This window comes from Carassius auratus, chromosome 33 (assembly GCF_003368295.1).
Source record: "Carassius auratus strain Wakin chromosome 33, ASM336829v1, whole genome shotgun sequence".
NCBI classification, from domain to species: domain Eukaryota; kingdom Metazoa; phylum Chordata; class Actinopteri; order Cypriniformes; family Cyprinidae; genus Carassius; species Carassius auratus.
This window is the reverse complement of record NC_039275.1, coordinates 4,126,050-4,148,722: the sequence shown is the minus strand read 5'-3', so window position 1 is coordinate 4,148,722 and position 22,673 is coordinate 4,126,050. Positions and strand designations below refer to the sequence as shown.

At 34.4% G+C, this 22,673-nt stretch overlaps 1 protein-coding gene across 1 annotated transcript in view; it reads right to left on the bottom strand.

The window, feature by feature from the left end:
- The window catches only part of LOC113052783 (BICD family-like cargo adapter 1), a 43,746-nt gene extending 21,487 nt beyond the window's left edge, over positions 1 to 22,259 (bottom strand). The window contains exons 1-4 of the mRNA XM_026217232.1: positions 21,715 to 22,259; positions 17,303 to 17,518; positions 3,980 to 4,096; positions 3,842 to 3,853 (exon numbers count right to left, since the gene is read on the bottom strand). Of these exons, the coding sequence (XP_026073017.1) occupies positions 3,842 to 3,853; positions 3,980 to 4,096; positions 17,303 to 17,518; positions 21,715 to 22,113 (744 nt within the window). The 5' untranslated portion in view covers positions 22,114 to 22,259. The remainder of the gene's footprint in view (positions 1 to 3,841; positions 3,854 to 3,979; positions 4,097 to 17,302; positions 17,519 to 21,714) is intronic.
- Positions 22,260 to 22,673: the final 414 nt, after the last annotated feature.

Sequence of the window (22,673 nt, the reverse complement as noted above, 5' to 3'; positions counted from 1 at the left end):
AACAGGAAATGGATATTTTTATTGAAGGAAGCATTGTTATGGATTATGGATTTGTATTTAGACAGAATAAATGGTTCTTAATGATTGATTTGTTTCTTACAAACACGCTTCTATGATTTCGGCTTCTAAACACATTAACTGATGGACTGGAGTGCTGTGGATAACCTGTGGATTATTGTGATGTTTTTATCAGCTGTTTGGACTCTCATTCTGACGGCACCCATTCACTGCAGAGGACCCACTGGTGAGCAAGTGATGGAAGGATACATTTCTACAAATCTGATGAAGAAAGAAACTCATCCTAATCTTGGATGAGGCTGGGTACACGTTTAGCCGTGTGTGTTTGAGTGTGTGAACTATTCCTTTAAGTATCATTATCTTCTCCGAGGTTTCCCTGAATAGTTTCTTTAGAGAAATAAAATGAGTTTTGAGTCCCGATGTATGTGTGTGACCCATGAAACAAACATGAGCAGAAGTTTTAGCATCTCTCGCTGCTGTTTTGACCTAGATCTGTTAACCTAGTTCACCAGCACTGAGGGATTCTCTGATTAACCCTATGTTGCACCAGCCTTCAGAACCACATACATCTGCTTCTCTTGAAATATAAAACAGCTGATCTAGAGAGTGATGCTGAATATTTATATCCCGTTCGGCTCAGAAGCGTCATGGACTGGAACAGACTCCTGTTTCTCTCTGTCTGGCACTGACTGCAGTTTCGGGAACACCCAGACACTGCAGCATTTGCCCTTAAAATAGAACAGAAGTTTTCTCCGCTCACTTACAGCTCTAGTACACTCAGTCCACATGGGAGTCTCGCTATTAAAACGCCTTTATCTACATCTAGCATTGAGTTTTCTCTCATTCATTCTTGTATGAGAGGCCTGTCTCTGCTTCTTTAAACTGTAAGGGGTCAGTGGTAGGGTCAAAAATTTAATTAGGCTCCACACACACAAATGCTCCTGCACAGTAAAAAAAATAAAAATAAAATATATATATATTATGACTGTTGCAAATTAAATAAAATGTTAAAATGAACAAAAAATGTTGATTATGGCATTGCATTTAAATCTGCTCACGTTGAATCGAGGATTACCTGAAATAAAATAAAATATAGAAAGTTTTTTTTCTTTTTTTTTTCCGCTTTTTGTTAAGGGAACATTTCTCATTTTAATTTAGTTTTCATTCAGTTTAACTTGAAATGAAAAAAAAAAAAAAAAAAAAACTTAACTGAATAAATTTATTATTAATTATAATATAATTAATTATTTTATTATAATTAATATAATTCATAGTCATTAATTTATTAATAAAAAAAACTAAAGCTAAAAATTAACAAAGACTATATAGACATATATAAAATAAACAAAAACTATTTTAAAAATCATAGATTTCTCTCCTCTCCTCTCCTCTCCTCCTTTTTTTTTTTTTTTTTTTTTTACATCAATGTCTGTTGGGTGCAATAATTATTTTTGTCACAATATTGCTGCCCTACCCTACTCTACTCTATTTGTAGGCTATTTAATAATCTCATATTTCTCTACCACTTTTAAGCAGCATTAAACAGTCTGTGTAAATAAACACAAATGTCATGTGAGTTGCAGCGTCAGTTCCGCCTTCGCAGTGTATAGAGGACTTCTGTTGATGTTGATGCATTTAACTGGTAATAGCCAGTAGTATTCGGAAATAATTGACTGAATTTGTCATAAAAGACAAATTGTAGTTATAAAAATGCTCCTTTAAGGAAGTTTTTTGTTTTTGTTTTGATCATGGTCTGTAGCGGTCAGAGAGATGGAGGGAGAGTTGAACTGATCCTATAAATCAGCTTTGGTCTGACAGACAGCTCATCTCTGTATCGACCACTAATCATGTGACTAATTACCCTCCGTCTCCGAGTAAACCCTGATATTGTAACCTCCAGAGACACTGTGACTGTGCTGAATACTGTGGAAGTATTTTGGAAATCTTGGAGGGTTACAGCTGTCAAAAAATGAGTAGGAAGTGCAGAAGCCCCTGCTTTGAATGACTTCAGCTCATCTGCGGCCGCAGGACATCACTAGTTTCTCACACTGTGATCTTGCTGTAATGTGATTAGGGGTAACCTCAAGCAAGCAAGAAGAGTCGTACATTTGAGGTGGATTTCTCTTTCAGTCACAGGGCATGAGAGCCATTTGATCAGAAATATATGTGATGCAATGGAGTTAAATTCTCAGTATTTGATTGACAGAGCTTGACATCTCTCATATGTTTCAGAATCAGCTGTCAGCGAGCAGATGTGTATGTACGTTGAGATTGCTTTTAAGAGAAGGGTTTTTTTTTTTCTTCAAACATGCAGTTTCTGGCTATGACTGAAACACAGGACCCGAGGACTCTGTATTTGCAAAACTGTTCAAATGTTGAGATCTGAATTGGCGTTTTACAGTACTACTCTACTAAAGGAAAAACCCACCTTTAAATCTGCATGTTTTACAAGAACGCAAATGTTGTTGAGGTCTAACAATTGCATAGTTCACACATGCAGAACAAAACCAGATCAGTTTTCATGCAGTATAGATGTGGATGATTGTATGCATGTATGGAGAGTAGAATTGGTTTTTGCTATATATATATATATATATAATATTATATTATATAAAAAAAAATCTCATTTAATCTACTGGAATGTAAATAGAATGTTTCTTTAATACCGAAGTCATTTTTTTCTTAGACGCTTATCTGTACATTTGCACTTCTCTATATAACTGATGTATGTTATGATTGGCTAATCTCTCATTCATAATATTGCTCATCAGGCCAGTTCCTGTTGCTCAATACTGAATAGCTGTTAATATGTACATGTGGGCTCTGTCCCAAAACCTAGTGAGCTGCCTTGCTGCTTATATTGTCTACATAGGCAGCAGCCTTCTAAGGGAGCATCCTGAAATGAAATGAACCTCATATACCATACGACTGCTTTTTTTAATCACCCCATGATGTTTTCTTGTTTTAATGAATAACTCTTCTCAAGTTAAATGCATATACTGTATAACTAATAAAATGACAAACACATCACAATTACTAAAACATGAACTAAAATGGAAATAATAATGAAAAAAAAATAAATAAAATTAATATATAATATAATATATTAAAATTAAATTAAATTAAATTAAATTAAATTAAATTACGTTAAATTAAATTAAATTAAATTAAATTAAATTAAATTACGTTAAATTTAAATTAAATTAAATTAAATTAAATTAAATTAAATTAAATTAAATTAAATTAAATTAAATTAAAATTTAAAATTAAATTTATGCACTTAGCAGACGCTTTTATCCAAAGCGACTTACAGTTGGGGAATCGAACCCCCAACCCTGCGCTTGATAACACAATGCACTACCAATTGAGCTACAGGAACACTATATATATATATATACAGTATATACATGCAGTATACAGTATTGTCTTAATAGTACTACTGTAGTCACACTGGTAGTTCACTATGTTTTGGAACAGTTCCTCACTTGAGTTATTTCAGAATTGAACGAAGCTTTGTTTTGATCTTGTTGTTGTTGTGAATAGATCAGTGATATGAGCGAGTCCGCTGATGACGGCCTGTGAAACTCATGCTGGCGTTGTTTGTCCTGCACTGTCACAACAGACACCAGGAGCCAATTACACACCCGTCTCTCACAGATGAATTAGTGAAAAGTCCCACATTCACTTTTTGTAGCTGCTTTGATGCTCAGATGTGACATAAAGCAATCAGGACATGATCCAGCAGCGGTTTGCATCGCACAATGAGATCTTCACATCACAAAACGAACATGCAGAAAAGAGGAAGCGGTTCATGAGCACTTACTTCAAGCCCTTGCTGTTTAGTGCAGGAAACAAATCATAATTTGAGGAAGGAAGACAGAGGAAAGCAGATTTTGAAATATATCAGGGTGTCATGATGACTCACTGCAGATAAGACAGTCCACATCCCATAATGCCTCACCTCAGCCTGGAGGGTCTCAAGGCGCATCATGTGCTGGTTGGTGGAGAGACTTTTCTCTTTGAAATCATCCCGTAAAGAATGAACCTGAGTAGACAACTGCTTCTCCATCTCGGCGGCCTGTGGACAAACACAGACAGTAATATCAGTAATGTGTAGATGGTCTGTATGCATGGAGCACAGGTGTTTGACATTTTATTTACAATGTGAAAAATGAATTGAAGGATCAAGATTATTTTTTTCTTTTATCTTTTCAGGAAGGTTCAGATTTTAACATATGTGTCCCTGGAGTCTTAAGTCAAAAATACATCGTATGAAAATGATTGATTTTTTTTATGACAAAAATCATTAGGATATTAAGTAAAGATCATGTTCCATGAAGATATTTTGTAAATTTCCTATTGTAAATATATGTAAACTAGATTTTTGATTAGTAATATGCATTGCTAAGAACTTCATTTGGACAACTTTAAAGGCGATCTTTGCACCATCAGATTCCAGATTTTCAAATATTTTTCTACACATCAATGGAACAGTTATTTATTCAGCTTTTAGATGATGTATATATATAAAAAAGACCCTTATGACTGGTTTGTGGTCCATGGTCACATATATAATTATTAATATTATTTCCATTTAAAAATTATTAGATACTGAGCTGATTCTACTATTAATTCATTCATTTCTATTGTATTTTATTTTATTTTTTTCAACAAACATACAACCTACTTTACATGTCACCCAGCTGATTCTGTGGGTGTTTTTCCAGCCACTGGAATTAACATTTATTTATTTTCTTGTATGTATGTATATATGTATGTATGAGTATTTATTTATTTAGTTATTTAAACAAAATCAGATTTACAGGCAGGTATACTACAGTATATGTGTTTTTAGAGCCACTAGTTTTAACAAGATTTGTTGTTTATTTTATTTTTTTAAACCATGTCTAGTCTTCGGATTTAATTATTTTATGTATTTGTTCGTTTGTTCGCTCATTCAAAAAAAAAATCATGTTTACAAGGTACCAGGTTTATATTTTTATTATAGGAAATATAATATGAAACTGTTTAGACTTCATAATGAACTATATTATTTTGTAGTAATTTGTTTTTGTTTAATATTTTTAACACTATTTCGGTTTATAAGGCACTGAGCTGATACCATGGGTGTTCTTAAAGAAATTAGAAATTAGTAGCATTTTAACTAGACACTGTAGATATCTCCTGTCTATGTATGCTTCCTAGGACTAGAATCAGTAATAACTAGTTTTTTGGAAAGACAAAGAAATCAGTTTCATGAATCAAGAGCTGACTTTTAACCTTTCGACTCATAATGTTACTGTAGCACACACTTTCTTAACAGTAAACCATTTAGCACCTTTATTACCTTTAGAAGTTAGTTGTGTTTCAGCTGCTTTTTAAAGGTCAGTGACATGCACCGATGCAAAAAATAATTTAATTTCATCTGATCGATCATGTTATATGATTTCACCCAAAAATATTAGAAGAGAAGCGAAGCCTGTTGCTGCCCCAATAATCTATGAGCATGAGTCATATTACAGAACAACACAGAGAAACTACACCCACACACAGGGGCGTCGCACCCGTGGGGGATGTGGGGGTTTTAACACCCACACTTTTCCCGGTGAGAGGGTTCGACACCCGCACATTTTCTGCAGTTTTTTCCGCAGTTTTGCACAAACGCCTTACTACAGTCGTTCCTCCGTTTCTCTGACCGCTCTGTGTCTGCGCTCGCCGCGGCTGCCTCCTCCCCCCTCCCTCCCTCTCAAACATGACACCGGCTTTGAGTGTGATCGGCTGATGATTGGCTGTTCTGACTTAAGTCCCGCCTCTCTTGGAGTGTTATCGGTCAGCTCGTGCTGAGGAGGCGGGAACTTATGGTTATTTACATCTCCCTTTTCCAGGTACTTTGAATGAGTGTTTATGCTTTAGAGGTTTTTAAATAAGCTTGTTTGGGAATATGTTCTGTTAATCGTTTTGTTGACATGTTGAGTGTTTTCGGTATTATATTTCGTTTTTTAGACTAATGCTAATTGCTATTATTGGGATATTGTTTGCATACCTGTTGAAGAACTATGAAATTAAAGTGTATATTATTTTAATGTTTAAAAACAGTAAATTGTTACATTATTTATACCACCAGAGAAAAAGCTTTGTGTGGGCGTTTTTTTCTCTCCTTTTCTGATTTTGCGTTTTTTTTCTCCCCTTTTCTGATTTTGCGTTTTTTTTCTCCCCTTTTCTGATTTTTTTTTCTTTTTTTTGTTTAATGTAGGATTATTTTTTTTTCCCAGCCAAACAATGCAAGCCGGAAATCCCGCACAGTGCCAGAGAATTTTAAGCCCTGCATTTTGTACCCCTCTGTCAATGTGTTCATCATTTTTATTGTTTATAAACAAACCACATCCATCCCCCACACTTTTGAAAAGCTTGCTACGCCCCACACACACACACACTCACACACACACACACACACACACACACATTGATCAACATTGCAATATCTCGTGCTAGAAATGATCTGAACATGTTTCTATCTGGATTCTGGATCAGATTATGCAACAGGAGTTAACTACTGTATGAAGACTTTTATTAAGTTTGTTATATAATAAATAGCCTACTAAAATGTAAGTGATACGATGACCACAAAACTGTGTAGTGATTATTGTACTAGACTTTCAAATAAGCTATCACTTGTATGCGTTTTAATTTGAATATATATTTAATGTTTAATCTTTTTTACATTCATTGGTAAATAGCAATGATTGCTCTTTTTAATCTTGGTAATCTTTGGACTGCTTGTTTAAAAATACCATTGTGTGTGACTAGTGTAAACATTAAGAATCACTCATATGCATTTTTCTTAGAAAAAAAGAAAATTAAATCCTACCCTTAATGAGACAATTACTATACACCCATTAAAGATTCATAATGGCACATTAATGGCTCATATTACTGTTTTAAGATACTAATCTGCACTTTTAAGGGGGTATATAAGGTAAAAAGTTGTTTTATAATGGTACTGTTAAAAAAAAAGTGTAGGTTTTTATGAAAAATTATTTTATTTATTTATTTATTTTTTGTAAAATGTACTTCAATAGTTTTTATTTTGTTTACAATTTCGATAAAATTATATATATATATATATATATATATATATATATATATATATATATATATATATATATATATATATATATATATAATATATAAAATAAATTGATATAATTATATTTTTTTATTGAACTTTTTTTTTTTTTTTTTTTTTGCAGTGCAGCTGTTGAATGTTATTTTTTCTAACAGTATGTCTCTGTAATAGATTCCTGACTTAATTTATTCACTCATATATCTGTGATTTTTCATGAGGGTTTGTGTCTTGCATTTCCTGGCAGGATGAATCTCCCGATGAAAGACACTTTCTAAAATAAAACTGTTAATAAAGCTGTTTTGAGAACAAAGTGGAAACTGTTTCAGTTACGTCACTCATCTTGACCTTGGATTCATTCTGTTGCTGCAGATGAAGACTGGAGACAGATAAAGAAATGTTAGGAGCAGCAGGTTTTCACTTGTAGAGCCCTGAATCAGATTGCTGAACTTCTCATCAGTTTGATATTGTTTAAAAAGTCATCAGGAATTCATTATTGCCCAGCTGATTCATGCAGTGATCACAGGAGGAATCTGAGGGAGTTGAAGCTGTTTTGGTTGTTATCTGTATTTACTCTCATTTATTCTGTTGACAGGTACAAGCAGAAATGACTGAAGTTTTTCGGGAATTGTCGGCTTTATAGACTTATCTTATGCCCTTCTGTGGTTAGACAGGAAAAACACTAAAATGTAACTTCCTGTTTATCTTTACATGGTTAGTCATTTGATTTTTTTATTTAAAGCTTCCCAGCTAACAAAAAATGCTTTAAGAATATTTTTCTATAAGTTATGGAAATGTTATTTCTGAATGCTCTTTAAACAATCATGCATACAGTTTTTTATGTTTTAGAAATGCAATTATTATTATTTTTTTTTTTTTTTTATGTTAACAAAATATTCCATGCTATAATTTTTATCATTATGGGAATGTTACTTTTAAATGTTCTCTGAAATTTCTGAAACAACTAATAACATTTTACAAAAAGTTAATCTAGAATGTTTCATAAAAATAAAATAAAAATCCATGAATGATGTATAAATATAGTTTTTTTTGTGCTCATATTTTGAGAATATTAAAAAGGTAGCACTTTATCATAAGGTTTCATTTCTTAACTATATTTAAAGCTTTAACTAACAATGAGCAAAACAGTGTTTTATAATCTTTGTCAACATTAGTTAATAAAAATAAAACTGTTCATTGTTAGTCTGTTAGCTCAGGACCATTAAAAAACATAAATAGATATAACTTTTAATAAATGTTGAAATCAACATGAACTAAGATTAATATAAATGCTTTAGAATAATTTTTCTTTGTAAGTTTACGTTAAATAATGTAGTTAACTTTGGAACCTTATTGGAAAGCATGACTTTAAACAAACATTCTTTTACATTAACATTTGTTCATAACCTTGAGAGAAACTTGCCAGAACAATCTGAGAAAGTTCACTGTTACATTTAACGGAGAGAAACGTGATTGCTCAGAATTTGATCTTTCATAGTTTTAAAGGTTTTCCTTATAGGAGAAATAAAAACAGACACAGAGTCAATAGTTATCATACACAAATAATAAGATGTATTATTTTATCTTTACAAGGTTAGTGATTAGATTTTTTTTTTCAAGCTTAACAGCTAACGAAAAACTGTTATAAAGTGTGTCTAACATTCCCATTCAATGTTCAGTAAATTTGTTTTGTCAGTTGTTTTTTTAAATGTTTTTACAAATATAAATGTTGAGGGAACATTCCATTTCAGACTTTTTTATCATTAATGTTACATGTTCTCTGAATGTTCTGAAACAAGTAGTAACATTTAAAAAACATTTCGGGGGGAAAAACATTCCATGAATGATGCACAAATAAGGTTTTTCTGCTAATGTTTTGAGAACATTATTAAAGACCACACAACTTTCAATTAATGTTCTGTTAACATCACTGAAATGTTTATTCATAACTTTGAGAGAACATTCTGAGAAATATTCCCTGTTGCATTTAACTGAGAGAAAATTCATTGCTCAGAGTTTGCTTTTTCTTGGTTCAAGAGATTAAACTGAGTTCTCAGTTTTATATTACTTAATTAGTTTTTAACCATAAACTATGATTTTGCCTCAATAAACTCCAAATTTGCTGCTTATTAATTATTAGTAAGATAGTTGTCAAGTCTAGGTTTGGGGTAGGATTAGGAATGTAGAATATTGTCATGCAGAATTATAAGTACTAATAAACAACCTATATTAATAATAGACATGCTAATAAGCAACTAGGTAATAGTGAGAATTGGCCACTAAAATAAAGTGTTAGCGAAACCACTTATTCAGTTGTACAGTATTCAGAATTTAAAATGCAGATTCACAAGTTTTCGCGCTTTATTAGTTAAAGGCTCCATCACAGCACTTTGTGAGAGGGTTGGAAATCACATTTCTATGGTAGCACATGGAATTGGATTTAACATTAGTGGTTGCCATAGAGATATATTTGGGAATAGTGATTGGTGGTGATGATTTCCCTTAGTCATACTTTCAGAGGAGGAAACCTGTGACATTTCTGCAGTATAAATTGGAGACACTGTTAGAATGTTAATGAAATGTTAGAATGCTGGACAAAATAAAGCAATAAACCACTCCACAGTTATTTTATTGCATTTAAAGAGTGTTGAGAGGGATAACATAGCTTTTCTGTAACCCCAGGAACAGTAATATGATAAAAGACAACAGTTTTTGTAAAAAACTAGTGTTGTCTAAGACAAGCATCACTATACTGGTGCTGACAGGGATGTGATCAAACCTCTATCATGATGTTTTAAAGGAATAGTTCAACCAAAAATTACAATTTTGTTATGATTTACCATTTGTCATAATGTTCCAAACCTGTATGAATTTCTTTTTTCTGCTAATCAAAATCTGCTAAATTGTTAACCAAATAGTTGCATTGACTTTTATAGCATTAAAAAAACACTATGGAAGTCAATGGCTACCAGCAATTGTTTGCTTACTAACATTCTTCAAAATTTCTTCTATATAACAAAAGAAAGAAACTCGTACAGGTTTGGAATAACATGAGGCCAAATGATCATGTCAAATTTTCATTTTTGGGTAAACTATCCTTTTAATATTCTATATATAATCTATATTGATGTATAATATTTTATAGCCACCAAGCAACCACCCAGAAGACACTAGCAACTGCATAGCAATACTTTTACACCATTGCAACTACTATACCTAGAAACCAGCCTGAAATAGCAACCATGTTGCAAACTCCTAAAAACCTCACAGCACACCCATATCGAGTGAAATCAGCCTCAATACATTCTAAGTAAAGACATTAATGTTTATTAAGATGCACATTCTGATGCTTGCATTTATGAATGGAGTCTGTGCCTGTCACATTTGCGAATTGCTGTGCACACGTGTAGTTCTCATGTGATCAGTTGTGAATTGGCGAGCACGCATGTGGATCCTTTGCATGCATTAGTGGATCACTGTGCACACATGTGGCTCTCTTCCGTGCATGTGTTGATTGCTGTGTACATGTGTGGATCTCGTGTGCATATTTGTGGGAGGTATTGTTTACACTCCATAAACCAACTTCATAGCAACCCCCTGGCGATTTACTAGCATCATAGCATGTTTCCAGCTGTTTTACATCAAAATCATAGCAGGGATCAGAGGTTTTCTTCTTCTTTTTAAAGCTTTTTCAGTGCTCCGGCTATGTGAGTACAGCATCAGCATTTCCAAAGCAGCGCACCAGTGAAAATATAATCAATATGATCATTTATTTAAGTCTCAGAATCACCCCATCTTGATAATGAAATGTAGGTCTATTTTGTTGTGTGCCCACCCCCTTCACCTCTCTCGCTAAACCTTTGTAATGTAATTAGTGAAATGCTTCTCTCTGATCAGATTAGGCTGCTGGGGTTCAGGCATTTTTGAAAACCCCCTGCTTCCAGACAGACGTGTGTGTGTGTGTGTGTGTGTGTGTGTGTGTGTGCGCGCGTGCACGCAACAGAAAGCATCTGTCCAACACAGCACAATATGTTCAGTATATTAGCTAAACATTTATGCTGTCTGTATCTGCTAAGCTTTACCTATGAGCTGCTCTACTTCATTATTTAGTTATGTTGTCACTGTATGGCAAGCTGTTTTAACATTGAGTCCTTAAAACACAAATTTATCTAGTTGATGCTGCATTTTTTCATATACTAGTAAGTAATCCATTAAGAGCTAAAGCTTCTAATAGTTACTAGTGCTTATTCTTTAGATACTAGTAACTTTTTAATAGACTAGTACTTATTCATTAAATACTATTTATTATTTATTAGATGCTAGTATTATTTCAATAGTAACTGGTAACACATTTAAAATTGTACCATTCATTTTATGGGGATCTGTCATTCAGATATCAGCTATTCAGTTCTGATTAGTAATGGTAACTAACATATATAAGTATTCATTATATACTAAAATATATTTATTAAATACTATTACTTTTCATTAGATACTACTACATATTTAATTGATACTAGTAGATATTAGTATATTTTGTAATTGTTACTAGTATTAAATCTTATTACATTATAATATCTTATTATATGCAACTGATTTTTAAACTTGTCTTATGTAATAACAGGTCAGAATGACCACTGCAGAGTTCAATTAAAAATATTACTAGTTCAATTAAAAATGAACATTTGGAATAAGTCCTAGTGTTGAATACAGTTTATGTGTAATAAGTACTAATATCTAATAGATAAAAAAATACAAGTATGTAATAAACAAATTGTACTATATATTGAAAAGGTATATCTAATAATAGGATCTAATACCCAATGAGTAACTTCTAGTATATAAAAAAATCTATATTAGTAACTTTTGTAATATATATTAGTCAAAACAAAATGTTTTACTAGTAATAAACTGGGCCCCAAAACATTCTTATCGCTAAGTAGTTCTTAACCTATTCCTTAACCTCTCTCTTAACCTTATGGCACGATTCCCGACACGTTCGTACGATAAGTATATCTTCTGTAAGTCACACTTTAGTAAGGTTGGCCTGGACCATTCGTAAACTCTCTCTTAGCGTTGTTTGAGCTCAAGACGCTACTGTGCAGCTGTCTTTAGAAATCAGTGCAACGCAGTGCAAGTCAAACTGTGGTATGTTGACAATGTTGTGGCTCAACAATTATTTTATATTATGGATCTTTTAAGACTAATAATAAAATATGTTTGCAATGGATACAGGCCTATTTATGAAGTTGACTTTATTTGGTATCAGAACTAATATGGTGGTAATTAGCCTAAGCTATTTCGTAATGTCATTAAAGCGTTTAAATTGGCAATCGCTTTTGATAATTAAAATCTGGCAAAGAATTTGGCTCTAAATGTCTAAGATCTATAAATGGGTAAGCATGGTGGTGTCCAGTAAGCGACCAACTATGGCAGCGATCCAACATGTTCTTGTATTGAATCAAAGATGGCGCCGGCCACGGAGCCGTTTAGTCCATGTCAATTTTTTTATTCGACAAAACTTAAGCCCTTTTGAAAAAATTCGCCTCACAAGACAGCTCATTATGGAGCTGCTGGACCTTCTCAGACCTGCGCCTGCCAGGCTAACACGGCAGAATTTTGCTTTAAGCCCTGAAGTCCAGCTGCTTGCAGCGCTTAGGTTTTTAGCTACAGGGAGCTTCATCGAGGTTGTGGGAGAGGGCTACGGCCTAAGTAAGACCTCGGTGTAAAGGTGCATCCACACTGTCACCAACGCCCTTCTGTGCCATGACGGGGATTACATCCGGCTGCCGGCAACACATCAGGAGGTCCAGGAGGTGCAGCAGGGCTGTCATGCCATTGCTGGCATCCCCAGAGTCTTGGGCCTGGTGGATGGCACACTCATCCCCATCGTCAATCCATCATTATAGTGGACCATAGGGGTGTGATCTCCAACCTGGTGGCAAGGTCAAGCAAAACTTCAAGTTCCTCTGACGAGAAGCTTAGTGCCCTTTTTTACGTTGCTTCCCCACCATATTCTGTATCTAACTCTCTCTCTCTCTCTGTTCATTGTAGATAGGTTACTTTTAATTGAAAACATAAACCTATTGGCAATCAATCCCGCATTAAACAGAAGTAACTGCAGCTGCTTGCCAATCAATTCTGATTGTAAAGTACCTTACCATTAATATAAAAGTGTATTACATAACTTTTAGAAGTCGTTAAACCTATGTCAAGAAGTGGCACAAGTGGCACAACGGGATAAGGAGGGTGGATGATTAGCGAGGGATACCCGGTTCGTCTAACCGTCACAACATATCGTGTAAACATATTACTGACAATTTGATAATTTAATGAATAGTCTATATTTTACAGATAACTTAAACTATGTTCAAATATATGTTACTTATATATGTTTCATTTGCATAGAACGTGTTGTCTTTCTTAATGCTGTATTGCACCTTCGCGTGAAGTGGAAAATGGATTCCTGAGCAATCGATGCCAACTAATTCAGCACCTTCACTTGGGACAGCGCTTTTGTAATGTGGAACGTAAGAGGCAGCGAGTTAAGAAGCTTCCTAAAGGACACTTCGGGGAACACACTTAGGAACATAAACAACTTTGGTAAGATATATCTTTCGAGTCTTCTTAGCGTGCTAAGAGTGAGCGTTATCAGGGAACCGGGCCCTGAATAGTTACTAGTAACCAACGAGTAAGTAATATTATATAATATTAAGTACTAGTATCTATTTTATAGGTACTAGTATCTAAAGTACTGGTACTTCATATAATAGATACTAGTATCTAAAAATAAGTACTAGTAGCATGTAAATATATACTTGTACGTTTTATAGATAAAACAGCTTAGCATAGTCACTGTCGCTCCAGAATTTTCTTTTATTGCATTAATGTTTTATTTCTATGTCAACTTTTTCTCAGGTGTTTCTCTTTCATATATTAAAAATATATAACTATAAGTCATACTGAGAAAAAAATCATGCAGTTTAAGACATTTTTATATCTCTTCTAAAACTCTTCTTCTGTTTTTTTTTTTTTATCAGAAGAAAGAGCAGGAGATTATTTTTTATCCTAATTAATCTTAACACTGTATTGAAGAAAAAATCAATATGTTAATGAAATCTCATTTGTGATTTCCTTTTCTTTACGTTGTTGCTTTATATATAAGTCATCCCACAGTTTTTGTTGTCCTGTCTTGCTCGATTTCAGTCGGCTGGATGTAATGTTATTAAAGAGGATCTGGATTAAAGCCTTATCCCACCTGAATTCATCCAAGTGTCTCTCTGCCTTATGTCATTTTCTGTCACTTGTCTCACAGAAGGAAGGTCATCTGAGTTTGCAGGTCTAGATCCATTAGCAGATTTGTCAAGCGTATTTAGTTGTCTTATACTCAGAGCCTCTTTCTTGCTTTTGAGAACATCTCCGTCAGCAACTGACTAGTTTAATAGCTTTAAAAAGTTAAAAACACTAACGATGTTAACCAATCAAATGACCATGTGGTCAAGTTGTGACTAGTTCATTCTAGTAGTAACTGCAGATGGTAGATGTTGTAGCTACACCATTCAGATAACAAAAAGCATCTTTCTTTCTCAGTTGATGGTCATTTAAAATGTGGTTTCAAAGGCAACGTTTCTAATTTTTCATTTATGTACAAAAATAATAATTACTAAAACTGGAAAAAAAATGCATTCACAAAAAAAAGAAAATGAAAAAAAAATATATATATATATATTATATTATTATTATTATTATTTCAACTTATGACCAAAGCACCATTTTTAATTTAGTTTAAGTTGAAGTACTAAAATAACTAAACAAATTATGAAAATTCGCAAAACAAACCAGTAAAAATTAAAAAAATTGACAACAAAATTACTAAAACCTAAACTAAAATTAAAATAAAAACAACTAAAATATATATAAAAAAACTTGTTCAAAGTATTAACAAAAATAATAATATCAATGATAAATCCAAAAAAATAGTTCTAAATAGTTCTTTCAGAAGGACTGTTTGCTTTTTTTTTTTTTATTATTATTCATTTTAGTTTCCAGTGGATCAAAATAAATGGGTTTCATTATTTATTAGTCCATTATTTTCTGAGATCATGTTTTGATTTTGCTGGTGTTTTTGCCCTCAGCTGGAAGCCCTTGTGCTGCCACTCTTGATTAGTTTATCAGCATTGATTCTTCTTACATTTGTGTGTGAATATTAATTATAAAACTAGGATTGACAGTTTTAAAGCATGTTATTGACAACTGCAGTAAATCTGAATGTTAAAGTCATTAAGACTGAAGTTCAAAGCGGTTTGTCAGGGCAACGCGGCTCTTTCGATGCAGCAAGAGATTGTTGTCTGACCTCAGCTGCATCGTTACCACAACACCACAGCCGTCCTGGGGCAAAATCAATAAGACTCAATGAGAATTCAAATACGCCTGTGAACAAGAGTCGCACATAGAAACGCAACCTTAACTCAATGTTGCATTTAACCTGCAAATCTCAATTTCCAGCCAAATCAATAAAACACAAATTTACCATCATTGCTCAGAAATTACTGTATTTATTCAACATTAGCAATTCATCATTAAGAATTTCATCATGTTTCAATGTGACTTCAGCCAGTGTGATGCAAAAACAAATATGTGATTATTAAATCCTATTTATTGATATCAAGATATGATGTTATGCATAAATGATGATGCACAAAAAAAAAAAAAAATTCCTTCAACAAGGCCTTTAATAATGTAGTGATGTTGTATTAATATTAGCTATATTACCACATAACTGCATCAAAATAACATGGATTTTGATGTCAACAGCAACTTTTATTGTTAACTAAAACTATAACTAACCCCCCCCCCCAAAAATTAACATTTCCTGAAATAAAATATTTTTTTAAGTTGAATTGCTAAAATAATTAAATAAACTGAACCGACTTGACTTTCAGATCAGACCTGTGGCACATTTTTGGTTTAATAGTTTTAAAAAAAATTGTATTAAAGTATCATACTGTAAATGGACCTATGCAACACAGGCGAACTGCAAAATTGTGTTCTCAAACATATAATTCATGTTATCAAAGATATTCTGTTTGCTGGCCTTGACACATTCAAGTGCAACAGTTGTGAAACAGACAGATTTTAAATTCAAACACAAAGATGCTGAAAAATTGTGTCTTTGAAAAGTTTACTTCTTCGTCATCCTCATTCACTGGCAACAGTTAAAGGTTATCATCTTAATTTTCTGTACGTCTTCAAGGTTGCCCTGCTGGATTGTCAGACAGGTAGATCGCATAATTTTGAGCCACACAGCTGTTGAATTATTGAAAACGGACTGGGGCATAGTGGAATTTTGATGAGTTTGTGTAAAGCAGTGTTTCAGGAAGATGAAGGGACACACTCTGTGCCTTAGCATGAAATTTATTCATAGCATGTGTGTTGTTTTCCACCTTTCTCTGTAATGTGCCTTGCCTTTTCTATTATTTATTATTATTTAGTTTTTTAATTAATATTTTTTCTTTCCTTTTTAAATGGATTTTAATATTTCTTTTTTTTTTACATTGCATTACATATATTATTTGTCTTGAATTATTTTACATTTTTATTATCAAATTTCATTTTCTTTATTGTGACTATATAAAGCGGCATTTTGCATTATTTGTATTATTATATTTGTTTTGTTATTTTATTTTATTTTTCTATACTTTTTATAATTAATTGTAATAATATATTTTATATATATATATATATATATATATATATATATATATATAGATATATATAGATAGATATAGATAGATATATATATTTATATATATAGATATTCTTTTTCTTTCTATCATGGCTATATAAAGCAAATTGTAATTAAATTGTGCACAAAATGTGCTATAAAATAAATGTGCTTTGTCGTATCTGACGCCACAAGTGTATCAACAGAAACAGGCTGCATTCGATCACATAAACAAACTCCAGCCAAAAATAAATAAATAAATACTACTATAGAGCAGATTTGGCTTAAAGTAAAAAAAAAAAAACCTGACCATTTCTTAATCTTGAAATCTAAGGTTTACAGAGCTGTATTCTGTGAAACCCATCTACATCTAGTTGTTTTGGGCTCATCTGACCCCCTGCAAACTGTACCCATATCAGGCTGAACATCTCACTCACCCTGCTGAGCTGCTCCAGCAGGCGATGGTTTTGTTCTGACAGCTCACTGATGGCTCGGCTCTTGTCACGGTCGGCCTCACGCAGCTGCACCTGATTTCTCTCCAGCTCCCCCTGCAGCTGTTGCACATCTGTCTCCAGTTCGGCCACCCGGCCTTCCCACTCGCCCTCACGACTCTCCAAACGCCGTCGCAGCTCGTGCTTCTCCTGCTCCAGGAGCTGATAGAGAAAGACCAGGGTCACTGACATTTGTTGAGTGAATCACTGGATTTACCAAAGTTTGCCAGGTTAGTGGCATCAAATCTTTAGTAGATATTAATAGTTCTGTTTAACGCACTTAGTAGCAAATACACTAGTACTATGATAAGGCTACCAAAACTACTGTTTTGAAGTACAGTACAATGTTCAAAAGGTTTGGGGCCAGTATGATTTTTAAAAAGTAATTAATGCTTTTATTCAGTAAGGATTTATTACGGTGAAAGTAAAGACATTTATAATTTTACAAAATATTTGAGTGTTCTATTCATCAAAGAATCCTGAAAAATACAATGTATCAGTTTCCACAAAAATGTTAAGCAGCACAACTTCTTTTTAATATTGATAATAATCATAAATGTTTTTTTTTGTTTTTTTTGAAAATCTGCATATTATAATGTTTCTGAAGGACTGGAGTAGACTGGAGTAGTGATGCTGAAAATTCAGCTTTGATCACAGGAATAAAATACTTTTTTAAAGATATTACAATAGAAAACAGTTATTCAAAGCTGTATTAATATTTTACATCTTGTACTGTATTTTTGATCAAATAATTGCAGCTTTGGTGAGCAGAAGAGACTTTAATTAAACAAGAATATTTGTGAAATAATGTACCTTTGGGAATTTCGAAGTGCTCTATGATCTGATTTTTCTCCATGCTGGTAAACTGTTGTGACATCAAATAATTAAAATAACCCGCCCACAAATGACATGTAAAACAGAAGCATATGATTGGTTGCCTTATATTTTTATCAAACACTCTCAGAAAAAAAGGTACAAAAGCTGTCACTGGGGCGGTGCCCTTTCAAAAGTATTAAACTGCACCATTTAGGTACGAAAATGTTCCATTTAAGTATTATTATGTACCCTTAAGGTACTACTCTAGGGATAAATATGGTACAAATTTGTACCTTTTGAAAAGGTACCACCTCAGTGACACCTTTTGTACCTTTTTCTGAGAGTGTATGGTCTTAAAAGGGCCCCGAATAAGCTGTAATGTGGACTGATGCTAGTCCATGATAGCCAGACATTCAGATTTCATGGTCTGAGACTTAAAGTTCTCATGCCATAAAGGGTCAGTCAGGTTGAGTCCCGGGCACCTATGAGAGCTCCTGCTATAATTGCAGAAAATGAAATCTGGCACTGATTAAGGGCCATGAAATCCACTGTGACGGCTATCAATGCAATTAACTGTTAGAAGTCATTTCAAGTGCTGATTATTTGCTTTTGTAAGAGGATGAAGGATTCCTCAAATTAGTCTGGAAATATGAGTAAGGAAAAGAGAGCAGACTGGGACATGGATTAAGACGAGGTTTAAGTCAAAGATGTGAACTGGGCAGGAGGGAGAGTTGCATGGAGAAGAGTCTGGCCCTCAGAAGAGAGCCAAAGCATTCCTGAAACAACCATAAGAGCTTGTATAGATCTGAACCAGATTCAGCGCTTCACACAGTCGACATTCAGTGACAGTAGACGCTTGGTTCTTGACAAACAGCTGTTAGTTGTGGTTCTAGTTGTTTCCTCAAGCCGTTCACCATCATTTGATGACTTTATAAAAATCTTTATAACATAATATTAGTCTTAAAAACATTTGCTTTTAGGATTTATGCCTATTTTGGTGCAATTAGAAACCGTTTTGAGCACAGCTGCAGTTGGGAACTCTTCAGCAGTTCAGCATGAGGAAGAAACTGGAGACTAACAGTTTGAGACTAAATGTGTTCGACTCATTTAAGTGATTATGATACATCTTGATTAATAATTAAAAAGCAGACTGACTGCACACCAATGTAAACAAAACATGACCATGAAATCAATCACAGCACTGGAGTATTAAATTATATATATATGTATATATATATATATATATATAGAGAGAGAGAGAGAGAGAGAGAGAGAGAGAGAGAGAGAGAGATTAAAGAATAGGTTACAATTCAAATGATACATTATTTATAATAATATATAATACAAAAAAAAGATTTTAAAAAAATCCCCAAAATATAAAAAATCACTTAAATCGGGAAGCTTTATTTTTTACAAGTATATATATATATATATACAGTCTTGTTCAAAATAATAGCAGTACAATGTGACTAACCAGAATAATCAAGGTTTTTAGTATATTTTTTATTGCTACGTGGCAAACAAGTTACCAGTAGGTTCAGTAGATTGTCAGAAAACAAACAAGACCCAGCATTCATGATATGCACGCTCTTAAGGCTGTGCAATTGGGCAATTAGTTGAATTAGTTGAAAGGGGTGTGTTCAAAAAAATAGCAGTGTCTACCTTTGACTGTACAAACTCAAAACTATTTTGTACAAACATTTTTTTTTTCTGGGATTTAGCAATCCTGTGAATCGCTAAACTAATATTTAGCTGTATGACCACAGTTTTTTAAAACTGCTTGACATCTGTGTGGCATGGAGTCAACCAACTTGTGGCACCTCTCAGCTGTTATTCCACTCCATGATTCTTTAACAACATTCCACAATTCATTCACATTTCTTGGTTTTGCTTCAGAAACAGCATTTTTGATATCACCCCACAAGTTCTCAATTGGATTAAGGTCTGGAGATTGGGCTGGCCACTCCATAACATTAATTTTGTTGGTTTGGAACCAAGACTTTGCCCGTTTACTAGTGTGTTTTGGGTCATTGTCTTGTTGAAACAACCATTTCAAGGGCATGTCCTCTTCAGCATAGGGCAACATGACCTCTTCAAGTATTTTAACATATGCAAACTGATCCATGATCCCTGGTATGCGATAAATAGGCCCAACACCATAGTAGGAGAAACATGCCCATATCATGATGCTTGCACCTCCATGCTTCACTGTCTTCACTGTGTACTGTGGCTTGAATTCAGAGTTTGGGGGTCGTCTCACAAACTGCCTGTGGCCCTTGGACCCAAAAAGAACAATTTTACTCTCATCAGTCCACAAAATGTTCCTCCATTTCTCTTTAGGCCAGTTGATGTGTTCTTTGGCAAATAGTAACCTCTTCTGCACATGCCTTTTTTTTAACAGAGGGACTTTGCGGGGGATTCTTGAAAATAGATTAGCTTCACACAGACGTCTTCTAACTGTCACAGTACTTACAGGTAACTCCAGACTGTCTTTGATCATCCTGGAGGTGATCATTGGCTGAGCCTTTGCCATTCTGGTTATTCTTCTATCCATTTTGATGGTTGTCTTCCGTTTTCTTCCACGTCTCTCTGGTTTTGCTCTCCATTTTAAGGCATTGGAGATCATTTTAGCTGAACAGCCTATCATTTTTTGCACCTCTTTATAGGTTTTCCCCTCTCTAATCAACTTTTTAATCAAAGTACGCTGTTCTTCTGAACAATGTCTTGAACGACCCATTTTCCTCAGCTTTCAAATGCATGTTCAACAAGTGTTGGCTTCATCCTTAAATAGGGGCCACCTGATTCACACCTGTTTCTTCACAAAATTGATGACCTCAGTGATTGAATGCCACACTGCTATTTTTTTGAACACACCCCTTTCAACTAATTCAACTAATTGCCCAATTGCACAGCCTTAAGAGCGTGCATATCATGAATGCTGGGACTCATTTGTTTTCTGAGAATCTACTGAACCTACTGGTAACTTGTTTGCCACGTAGCAATAAAAAAATATACGAAAAACCTTGATTATTCTGGTTAGTCACATTGTACTGCTATTATTTTGAACAATACTGTATATATATATATATATATATATATATATATATATATATATATATATATATATATATATATATATATATATAAACGTGTGTGTGTGTGTATAATACAATATTATTAACTAACAAACAAAGCATTTTTGTTTGTTTGTCTAAATAGTCATACAATGAAAAAAAAAAAAACACGATTCAGTCCCATTCACCAACTTCCCATAGTTGCACTGGGCATGAAAACGTACTATGGATTATTTATTTATTTATTTATTGCTGATTTTATCAATGTTTGGAGTAGTAACTTATTGTTTTTTTAACAAGTTATTTGTTACCCTAGTCGTATTTAATTTAAACAAAAGTCGATCAATGTGTCGGAAATTTATATTGTAAGCTGAAACCAATTAACTGGAAGAATCCAATGGCAGAAACTTTTTAAAATACAAACTGATGGCAGTGTATAAACTCAAATATAGTGTTAGAGTTCCTCACTTCGAGTTTGTCGTTTAAATCCTTGGTCATGTTGTCATATTGCTTTGTGAGGTCTTGGTTCCGTTCAAGTAGAGCTTTGCCCAGTTTAGCAGCAAGGACCAAATCCTTCTCTTTTTGCCGGAAGAGCGACAGTAGGTCAGAATTCTGTCCGCTCACAGGTGCCTCCGTGGCGGATACATCCAGGTCCTCCTCCCGTTCGCGGGTGAGCATGGCCAGCTCCTCCTCCAGAGCCATGCCGAGCCCCCCGGGCGCGGTGTGTAGCAGCGTGAGGGTCTGGTATTCCCCGGCGGAGTCTGGCGAGTTTTGGCGGCTGGGATCGAGAGCTCGGTCCATGCGGTCGCTGTCCAGCTGCGGTGGTGCTGAAATAACACTGCGCAGATCGAGGCAGGACGCGGACATCGCCGGAAACACGACAGATCGAGCGCTTTAGACCCGGTGAGCCCGCGTTAGTCCTGGGTCCAGGTGACCTGCTTGGCTCTGGGTCGATAGTAACGCCATGGAAATGGATAAATCGTATCCAGTATGATTATATGCGCTTTATCAAGTATCCGGTGGCAATTAATTGATCACTGAATCCAGTGTAATCCATCAAGCTTCGTTAAATCAGTGTAAAACACTCTCGAGATGGCTGATCTTCACGTTAACCCCCTTGATGATCACCGTCCAGTCGTTGTGTCCACTCCAGAGCACCGGGGTCCCGGTTATTCCCCATTATTGTCGCCCCTAACTCACATCCCTGGCCTATACGACACCCAAATACACGGATTGCTCTCGCGCAAGAGCCTCCTCCCAAACCTCTCTGCGCCCGTGACGTCAGCTAATCAACCTGCTCATCGTAGCCGCCCATTGGTGGATTGTGATAACGCCATATGCTATAGAAGAACTGGGTGAATGACATATGATTGTTACTGGTGTATTGGGGATGACAGTATGTTCTTGAAGGTTAATGACTTCTCATT